At 50.7% G+C, this 10,221-nt stretch overlaps 1 protein-coding gene across 1 annotated transcript; it reads right to left on the bottom strand.

Annotated features, from left to right (window-relative positions):
- Positions 1 to 920: 920 nt before the first annotated feature.
- Pif1 (PIF1 5'-to-3' DNA helicase) lies at positions 921 to 9,512 on the bottom strand. The gene is made up of 13 exons (XM_027411321.2): positions 9,410 to 9,512; positions 8,223 to 9,146; positions 7,492 to 7,624; positions 7,280 to 7,405; positions 7,047 to 7,200; positions 6,833 to 6,947; positions 6,607 to 6,713; positions 4,982 to 5,121; positions 4,596 to 4,702; positions 3,483 to 3,570; positions 3,238 to 3,383; positions 2,250 to 2,441; positions 921 to 2,051 (listed from the first exon to the last, which is right to left on the bottom strand). Exons 2-13 carry the CDS (start codon positions 8,766 to 8,768, stop codon positions 1,992 to 1,994), a joined length of 1,914 nt encoding a protein of 637 aa, XP_027267122.1. The 5' UTR covers positions 8,769 to 9,146; positions 9,410 to 9,512; the 3' UTR covers positions 921 to 1,991.
- Between the last annotated feature and the right edge of the window lie 709 nt (positions 9,513 to 10,221).

The raw sequence follows: 10,221 nt of genomic DNA, 5'->3' as shown, positions 1-10,221 counted from the left end.
TTTATTCCCAGAACTCAGGAGGCAGAGGCAGGCAGATCTCTGTGAGTTTAAGGCCAGCCTGGTCTACATAACTAGTGTCAGGACAGCCAGGGCTATGCAGAGAAACCCTGTCTCGAAAAACCAAGGGTGGTGGTGGGCTATTTAACTTTATAGGGGACAATACACCATGAACTTCTATCTTAATGATTTTCCTCTCTCTCTCATCCACCTGACATTGTCCAGCTCTCCTATTGGAGACCGGGACTTCGAAATCCCATTACTAGGATGTAAACTGAGGCAGGAGAGATGTCTCCTAGCAGAAGCAGCATTCTTTAGCAGATGCAGGCTCCTTTAACTGTAGCCTTTTGCAGTCCTCCATCCTTTAATTTATTCATTCCCCAGTTGTTGCCTGCCCCACTCCACATTGTACAGCCTGCCTTGTGCTGCAGAGGCGGGTGCTCCACCAGCAGCCGGGGAGGCTTTCTGATGAAGGTGATAGCCCCATGGCCAAGGATAGCGCATGCTCAGACTCAGGAAAAGCCCGTTCTGCGTAGAAAGTCTAAATCCTGAGACATGGCGTTAGAGCCAAGTCTGAAGGACTAGTCTAGACATCTCAGTCTAGAAACCAAAGTCCAGGCCCGAAGGGGCATCCAGGAACACAGGCTCCCTTTGCTGGGCCCCTATCTGCGCTGCTTCTCATCTTGGCTCAAACGTCCCCTCCTCAGAGTCCCTTTCTGTGGCCATCTGTGTTGACTGTTCTTGGTTGTCAACTTGACTACATCAGGAATGAACTAAAACCCAAGAGGCTGGGTACACTGTGAGGAATTTTTTTAAATTAAATCACTTGAATCAGGAAGATGCATCTTTAATCTTGTGGTGGCTGAACAAACATCGCTGTGTGCACTCCCTCGGTGAGGGAGAGAGACCAGGCAGGAGGCACAGTTACACAATTCACAAGTTTATTTGGCCTAAATAAATACAACCTGAGAACATCCATTTCAGTGCCCTACACTTTAGCTCTCCCCTAAAAGCAGTACATCTTGCAGCACCTGCTCTCAGGACAGGCTCAGAAGGGTGTTTACTCGGGGCTGTGTTAGACTGAGCTCAGCTGCGAAGGTAATTAAACTTCTATATTGGGTTTGTGTCTGGCCTGTATCCTCTCTAGTCTCCTAGGTTTGGATGGTTTTCCTTATGGGTTTATGTGCTGGAAGCGTGGTCCCTAGTGCAGCAGGGTTAAGATGATGTAACTCTTAAGAGATGGGTTGCATGGAAGGTAACTAAAGCAAGGGGTCCTGCCCTCAGAAATGGATTAATGCTGTTCCACAAAATTACTGTCTCCTGTGGCTTGTCTAATTGTTTGAGCATGCCTGCATGTGTCCCTGCTGCGTAGTGCCAGCTGCCATGCAGTCCCAGCATAGATGAGCATAGTCTGGTTCCTTCCATGTTCTTAATCTTCTAGAATTGTAAGCTAAATAAATCATTTTCTTCATAAAGTACCCAGCCTTGTGTATTTTGTTATAATAACACAAAGAATATTAAAACAGACCCTGGGGCTGGCAAGATTGCTCATGAGGTAAAAGTGCCTACCACCAAGCCCCATGACCTGAATGTAACCCCCAGGACCCACATGGGGAAAGAGAAAACCAACTCGCTCAAGTTGTTCTCTGATTTCCACATGTACACAAAATAAATAAATATAATAAGACAGGCCCTGCCTGTGGGGTCTGCACTACCTCTCCAGTCTACAGCTCAGGGCTCTGTGGCTATGTGTCCAGCCCCTGCAGAGAGCTTCATCTTCTGTAACAATCACCATTTCCACCTTCAGACCCTTGAAGTAGTTTCTCCAGGGAAAGGGGTGACACTGAGACAAAGGAAACCATGTCCTTACCCCCACCAGAAGGCTGAACGAGGGAAGAAACACAGGTCCCTCCCTCAGTTATTCCCTAGGGCCTTGACCCATGAAGAAGCTGGAAGTTGGGTAGTCCCACTGTTTGTCTTCTCTGTCAGCTGAGTCAGAGGTTTGGGTCCATGTTCTCCAGATCTGAGTTTGTCTCCTCATCATCTTGGGACTCCTAGATTAGAACCAGAAAGGCAGTCACAGGTTTGTGCCCATCCCCAGGGCCACAGACTGAGGGCCAACACCTCTTTCCTTCTGCTTCCCCAGAGGAGTCAGAAGAAAGATTTGCTGCCCTAGGGCTCTATCTACTAGGCCTTCCCTTTGTCCTAAGCCTGTCCACACCCAGAAGGCCCATCTTGAGGTGACTCCTTACCAGACTGAGGCCCCTGCCCTGCCGCAGGGTGGCATAGAAGTGCAATACTCGGGAGTCACAGCGAACCACTGTGGGGTCAAAGTCCAGCACACGTAGGCCCTGGAGGCTTCGGGCCCGGGAGAGGGCCACATAGGCTTGACCACTGGCAAACACACGGCCCAGAGAGATCTCCACACAGTCCAGAGACATGCCCTAGGTGATGGAGGGACAGTTAAAGCCAACTTAGCCTGACGTCTCTTGCATTAGAATGACTTTTATCAGCCCATCCAGAGTCTGAAGGGAGAGGAGGTAAGCAGGGGATAGGAATCCAGGGTAAGAGTTGAGGGACAGGATTTGACAAAGAGCTCAAACAAGTGCAGAGCTAAATCTGTACAGAGCTAAGCTTGGCCTCTTCACTAGCTGTATGGCCTGGATAGGTTTGTTTTGTTTTTTGTTTTTTTTTTTTAGCATCTTGATTTTCTGCCTTGTGTAACACCAACTATTATAGATTATAGTTGTATCTACACTTCATATGGTTGTTATAGGGATTAACCTATTCTGGTCATGGTCAGGAAATGGCAGAGGAGTGCCTAGAAATGGGGAGAAGAATGTAGACTAGGAAGTGCATTAAAGAAAGGTTTAGGGCTGGGGATATAGCTCAGCCTTCCCTAATAGGCATGAAGGCCTGGGTTCAATCCTCAGCACCCACATAAACTAGGCACAGCAGGGTGTATACTTGTAAAACCAGGACACTGAAGTAGGAAGATCAGAAGTTCAATTTCCTCTACGGCTACATGATGAGTTTGAGACTAGCCTAGGTAGGCTACTGAGACCCCAAGGAAAGAGGGGGGAAAGGATGGAAGGAAGATTGGTAGGTTTATTTTGCTTCTGATCTGGAACATTCCACCCAAGGGCTATTTGGTTCCCCTAAAGCCTTTAAGACTTCCAGAATGTCCCAGCATATCCTGCCCACTCTCTGCCCTATTTTGCTCACCCCTGGAGTAGTCACCTGGCTTTTGTGGATGGACATTGCCCAGGCCAGCTGTAGGGGAAGCTGCTGCCGGCTGAGGAACTGGCCCCCAGTGACCTGTACCGTCCAGCGGTCAGTGCGGATGACCTCAGTGACACCACACAGGAATCGTACTTGGGGAAGCCCTGAGGAAGGCATAGAGAAGTCCCACCTTTTAGCCACCCTACGGTTTGCCCTGCTGTGAAATAAACCCAAGAAGAACGACCACCTCCATCATCACTTACCTCTCCCTTCTGACTCAAACCCAACTACCACTCCCCGGGCTCCATTCACTAGGCCCCGAGACAGTGACAAGTTCTTCACCAGCATGACCTGCGGAGGAAAAAGTACAGGGATAGAAAGGGACCCTCCCTGTGCCTGACCCTTCTCTGGCAGTTAGGGTTCAAAGAGAGGGTGGGCCCTATAATGGAGTTGAGTCCCAATTTTTTTGTTTGTTTGTTTGTTTGTTTGTTTTTGGAGACAGGGTTTCTCTGTAGCTTTTGAGCCTGTCCTGAAACTTGCTCTATAGACCAGGCTGGCCTCGAACTGGCCTCCCGAGTGCTAGGATTAAAGGTGTGTGCCACCACTGCCTGGCTTGAGTCCCAATTCTTAGCATGACCATCAACTGACTGTGACCTCTAGGACAAGCTGCCTTATTTTCCTGGAAATATCTTGGCTTTATCTTGCTTCAAGGGGACTTACTATTCATCAAATTGACTGCAAAGAAGGTGGTAAAGCAAGGAAGGTAATCTGCATCACAGGATTTTGAGAAGAGTTAGATCTAGCTGGGTGTGGTGGCGCATGTCTTTAATTCTAGTACTCAGGAAGTAGAGACAGGTGGATCTCTATGAGTTCAAGGCCACCCTGGTCAACATAACAAGTTCCAGACCAGCTGGGCTACATGGTTATCCTGTGTCCAAAAAAAAACAAAAGGTGGGGGGAGGATTATATCTGCTAAGAAGACCAAAAATCTTGAGGAACGTCACCATCTTCTGCTACCTCTCTTTTAGCAATAATGCTTGCAATTCCCATATGCGCACAATAGACTCTGAGGAAAATCTACCAATCTTGCCCATTCCATAAAAGAGGAGTCAGAACCTGCCCATCTATAAGGTATACTGTTATAGACTACCATGGCGGGGACATTCCACCTGGGAACTGAACTTCAGTAAGGGAAAGAGACTTGCTCAAAGTGGCATTGTGTGACAGGGCTCTTGATGTTGAAGAGAGAAGGGGAAAGCTGAAGACAGGAAAGCATGGGAAAGTGGTCACAGTAGGTCCATCAACTATCAAGTGGCCTTGGTAGATTATTAATAATCAGAGATCCACTCCCCACCCCATCCCTGCTTCTTACTCACCTGAGCCCCAAGCTTTAACTGAAGGACACGGCTAACAGGACACTGGGCATCCAGGGTCCGGGCTAGCTCAGGGTCACTGTCTATAGCCTCGAAGCTATGCACCTCACCTGAAAAAGGAGGATTGGGAAAATAGGCTATACAATATTGACTTGTGACTCAGTTTCCAAAAATGACTTAGATCAAGATGGTTGTGAGGGATGGGCTGGGGACAGCTCAGCTGGGGCCTTGGAATCAGCTCACCACACACAGGCTTTGGTTCATAGTTTCATCTGTAAATGCACATAGAACTTGGGCCCAGTTTTCTGGGGATGTGGTAGGGGTGAGTGTCATACCTGCTTTGACGGCCCCTCCCAGCTGGATTCGACAGGCCCAAGCGTTCTATTTACCTGGCAGCTCCTTCAGCCGCTTCTCATTGGTGAGGGCCACATCGTCCTGATGGGTGCAGAGTCTCGTGGCTACAATTCCATCTCTTCCCACTTTATGGGCAGCTGTGGCCCTGAGCTGGTGGGTCACTTCATCTGAACATCTGTGGGGGCAGCACTGTCAGAACAGAGATACCCTGGACACCAGAAAAGGTGGGGGCAGTATGGTCTGCTGCACAGGACAAGCCTTGGGACCCAAAAAGGGCACCAGGACAGGATTTGCTGCTACCCAACCCCCAGCCAGTCTATTGGTCCCCCAGATGTGGACAGAGAGCATGGGGATAAGGATGCTGGACTCTGAATACAGGTGGAGCTACGCCTGTGGCTGCCCAGAGAGGAACTGGCCACCTGTGAACCCACAGAGCTCATGAAGAAGCAGGATATCATGAGAGAGCTTGGGCCAGAGGTTTGTAGGCCTGGAACAAGACACTGGTGTTCTGTAATACTGTCTGTCCTATCATCAGACTGGCCTTTAGGGTGCGATCTTCTAGTCACTTGCCTACCGCCTTGGCTGAAATAGCTAGCCTGAGTGTCTTTCCTTTCTTTCTCTCTTTCTCTCTTTCTTTCTTTCTCTCTTTCTCTCTTTCTTTCTTTCTTTCTTTCTTTCTTTCTTTCTTTCTTTCTTTCTTTCTTTCTTGAGCTTGCACGAGTGTGTGTGTAGAAGAGTGTTTGCACTTCTACAGGCTGCAAGTAAATGTTTTACTTTTAGCCCCCACCACCACCACCATGAGACAGGCTCTCACTATGTATCTCTATCTGTCCTGGAACTCACTTTATAGACCAGGCTGGCTTTGAAATCGCAGAGGCCTGCCTTTGCCTCCTGAGTACTGGGATTGAAGGCCTGTGACACTATGCCTAGCACTTTTTATCTTTTTTATTTCTTTGTTTGTTTGTTTGTTGAGACAGGTCTCTCATTGAATCTAGAGATTACTCACCAGGCCAGCAAGTTCAGGAATTCACCTGTCTTGACCTCCACAGCACAGGGATTTAGAGGCATGTGCTATTGCCCCCAACTTTTTACATGGGCACTCACTTAGGGATCCAAACTCAGGTCTGCATACTGTGTAGCAAGCATTTTACTGACTGTACCATCTCTTCAGCCTGCTAGCCTAGATTTCTATGTGAGGTATAGTATAGGTAGTAGGTTTGTTGTTTGGTTTGGTTTAGTTTTTCTTTGTTGTTGTTGTTGTTTTTTGAGGTAATGTTTCCCTAAACAGCCCAGACTGGCCTCAAACTCACTGTGCTACCTCAGTCTCTTGCATCCTGTTTATTGTGTGCTACAGTGCCCAATGCCATAATATTCTTGACTATATTATATCATTAGTTGTCCAGTGTCCTGTCCTTGTTTTCTGTATAGACTGCTTGCTCCTGAGGACAAGCATCTCCCCTGCTTCCCTGGACCAGGTGTGGTTACCAAAGCCTGTGAATGCTAGGACTGAGGGGGTGGAGGCAAGAGAATCAGCAGTTCAAGGTCATCCTTGGCCTGACAGCAACTTCTAGACCAGCCTAGGCGACGTGAGACCTGCCACCCCAAATAAATATGGACCCACCCTTGCATTCTCACCCCACGGCCTCTCTTCCATACCCACCTGCCCAACCTCACAGCTTGCAGCAGAGAGATGAAGGTCGGATCTGCCTGTCTCCACACCTCAGTCAGCTCCAGAGTCACGGGCACACACTTCCTCCAGCTCTTGGCCTGGTGGGGAAGGGTAGAGGTTAAGTCAGGGAGCAGAGAAGACGACCCCAGAAGGAAAGGGTCAGAGTCAGGGTGTAACTCCCCCAAAAGCACAGGTCAGGCAAGAGTGTGACCAGTACCTGGAAGCAGAATCGAGGGTGCTGGGAGCCTTTGGTCACTGGTGGCAACTGTAGGAAGTCCCCACAGATGATGAGCTGGATCCCTCCAAATGGCTTCTTCTGTTGCCGGACAGCTCTGAACAGGAGTGGAGAGTGCTACAGAGAGGCTGGGTGGGCAGGCTCCTTGGGGACCTCACCAGATTCCCCAGGGACTGCCCTTACTGTACCTACTGACCTGGCCACAGCTTCCAACTTGTCAAACAAGTCTGCCTCTACCATGGAGATCTCATCAATGACCAAACGTTGGCAGTTCAGCCAGCCCTGCCGCACACCTGGTCGATGGGCCAGGGCCACACACTGGGCCAGGGGAGCCTGGCCTGAGCCAATGCCTATGAGTGACACTCTTTAGTCTTTGCTGAAACCCCAGCCCCCTGATCTCTCCCTCCTTTCCAGTAGGCTTGCACTTACCTGCAAAGGCATGAAGGGTGGTGCCTCCAATGTGGCATGCTGCCACCCCAGTGCTGGCAGTGGCCACAGTGCCAGTCGGGGGCAGGGAGCCCAGGATCTGCTTCAGCAAATAGGACTTTCCTGTCCCTGGGCAGTAGGCAAAGTCAGAGTTGTCTGCTCCTCCATGCCACCCTAGGGCTACTGCAATCTCCACCCCATTCTGTCTCTATTACCTGCACTCCCAGTAAAGAAGATGCTCTGGCCTTTCAGGACCAGCCTCAGCACAGCAGCCTGCTCCTCAGAAAGCTTCGGTTTGGTGGAATGCATGCTCAGCTTCTTCACAGGCAGGGGCCACCTTGGAGCTTCCTGGGAGGAACAGGGCTAACTCAGAACCTCCTTCCATGCTGTTTGGTCTGTGCATTACAAGGCAGATAGTCCTTTGCCTTGCTGTTGACTTCATTTGGAACTTTGAGCAGGTCTGGCTCATCTGGCATTCGTCCCAACAAATACTAACCTTCACCTCTGGCTTTTCACCAGTTTGGTGCTAGGCATCTGAGCTTAGTGACCATATCTCTGTCAGACCTACCTGATGCTTTTCTCCTCAGTTGAAGTATTACCTGTCCCTAACAGGCTCCCTTTCTATTCTTTCCAAAATCTCCTCTCTTTGGTGGCTGTGATATCCGTTTCTCCTTCTTAAATTTCCTTGCCTAGTTTCTGCTGCTTTCTCTTTGAATGTGGCCTGGACCCCAGTTTCCAGTTCTCAGTTTATCCCAATCTCAGGAATTACCTGCAGGGAAGCGTGGACGATTTCCACATCCCTGTTATCATACTCAGATGCCGTACGACGGGCATTTCAGATCACCAGCGGTCCCCTTAATACTGCGACTAACTTCCCCCAACCTTGGGCCTCCTGGGTCTCTTCCATCCGCAACAATAACACACCCACTTTCTTTCTGGTCCTCACCGTACTAGGCTTTGATTCCGTTGGCCGCTTCTCCGGGGCGGAATCTGGAGCCCGGGTGGCCACAGCACGCCGCAGTTCCTCCGGTTGCACTGGACTGATGGTGACAAAGTCTCGGGGTCGCGGGCCGAGCAGCTGCGCGCGGGCAGAGGCGGGTCCTGGCCCGGGGGCCGCTGCCAGCTTCAGGCGCAGCGTGCGCAGGAAGCGGCGCAGGCGCTCCGGGGGACAGTCGGAGAGCAGCAGCTGCACTGAGCCAGCCCGGGGGACGTCATCGACGGGGAGCCTCAGCGTGCTGCGCCCGGCCGCAGCGAAGCGGGTGAAGAGGCGCGCGGCGCGCAGAGGGAAGCAGCGTGGCCTCCCCGCAGGTCCCGGGGCCTGCAGCCGCAGCATTAACTCTCGGCGTTCGTTTCGACCTAGGCTCAGCTCGGCAGTGCGCAGGGCCTGGCGCTTGCGAGGTTGCCCTCCAGGACTCAGCTCCTCCACGGCCACCCGGCACCGCAGCTCGGCGTCCTCACATTCTCCTGTTGCCGCCTGGGTGCTAGAAAGCATCTCCAGTGCCTCTGCAGGTTTGCAGAGACCGGAGCACACAAGTCACGGAAAACCGGAATGTTATAGGTGGTATGAATGCCGTAACGAAAAACAAAACAAAACAAAAACAAAAACCTGTCCAGAACACTTAGGATCAAGGAGGTTGTCACTGGTAACAGAAGGAGCCACCAAGATACTGCAAGCACTCTGGGGCGAGGAGAAAACACTGTAGAAATGTCCTCTGCTGCAGTTCCCGGGGCGGTGGAAGGTGGCGTCAAATGCACTTAGGGCTGGCGAGCCTCAGTTGTCCAGCAATGCCCACATGAGAAAGCGATGCCTGCTCAGAAAAGAAGCTTGCTCGAGGAGACCCACCCGGGCCAGTACAGGACTCGTCAGGGACTGTAAAGGAAGCAAGCAATCACACATTGGTCGATGGGCTGGCACGGGCACATCCCCTTCATAAACCAATTAGTAGGTATCAGGTTCAGAGTGATCCCCGTGCTTTGGAAAGGGTGAATTCTTAGCAAGGGAAATCGATGAAACCTCCGGGCCCAGTAATCCATTGTCCCTCCGTCCGACCCACTCATCTATCTGTACCTCTCCCGGCGGGGATCCCTAAAATAATCACGTTCTTTGCCTCCCACCTCAGGGACCCAACTCACTTGTTGCTTTCAGAGGAAAAAAGTCGATCAGAACCGGCCGGCAGCAAAGTTACAGCACTAAGAACATTCAAATACTAGAAATAGAAAAATCACCCTATCGCCGGCCTGGTCTTTAAATTCTCTAGCCAATCAGGCGTGGGGGCGTGGCCACGGTCGGGCCTTCCCTCGGCTTTCAACTCTAAGGACTGCTTTGTACAGCGCCGGGGAACCAGGCTTGTCGCGTTTGGGGGACCGAGTGTTTTGGAGCTACACGAGTGGGCGTGGTGGGGTAGGAAAGCCGCTGCGGCTGCGCGGCGCGTGGCGTACTGTCACCCCAAGCGGCTCTAAAGATTTGGGAACACTTCTATTAACATTGTCCCCCTTTCTCGAGCCCCCCACACCTGACTGTGCTTGCTCTTAGGGAAAATCTCCATCGTCCTTTGCTCACCCTGTCCCAACCCACAGAATCATTACCATCTTCTGGGCAGGTCATTCCACTTGCCAGTCAAGTCCGCTTCCCTATCTCCTAATTCTTTTCATCCTTCTCTGCCCTCGTAAGCATTATTCTATACACTTGTCTTTTTCCCCTTAAGTGTCAGGTGTCCAGAGGGTAACTAGCGAGAGAGTCCTGTCTTCAGGGAATTCTTACTTCTCTCTTGTTGCGCTCAGAGAATTTAATCTTTTTCAGTTGGGTGTCTTGCTACATTGTGTAGGCTAGTCTTGAATTCCAGGGCTCAATGGATCCTCCTTCTTCAGCTCCTTAAGTAGCTGTGACTACAAGCGCTTGACACGATCCTGTTTTGGTTTTTCGAGACAGGGTTTCTCTGTGTAGC

Source organism: Cricetulus griseus, chromosome 4 (assembly GCF_003668045.3).
Source record: "Cricetulus griseus strain 17A/GY chromosome 4, alternate assembly CriGri-PICRH-1.0, whole genome shotgun sequence".
NCBI classification, from domain to species: domain Eukaryota; kingdom Metazoa; phylum Chordata; class Mammalia; order Rodentia; family Cricetidae; genus Cricetulus; species Cricetulus griseus.
The sequence above is the reverse complement of the archived record's forward strand: the minus strand, read 5'-3'. Positions and strand labels throughout refer to the sequence as shown.

Bases quoted from the DNA above. Each gene is read 5' to 3' on its own strand.
- Pif1 (XM_027411321.2), bottom strand. From the start codon at position 8,768: ATGCTTTCTAGCACCCAGGCGGCAACAGGAGAATGTGAGGACGCCGAG. The intron at 7,406-7,491 runs GTAATAGAGACA...CCTACTGCCCAG, and splicing joins CTTCTTTACTGGGAGTGCAG to GGACAGGAAAGTCCTATTTG. The intron at 5,122-6,606 runs GTGGGTATGGAA...CTGCCCCCACAG, and splicing joins CAAGCTGTGAGGTTGGGCAG to ATGTTCAGATGAAGTGACCC.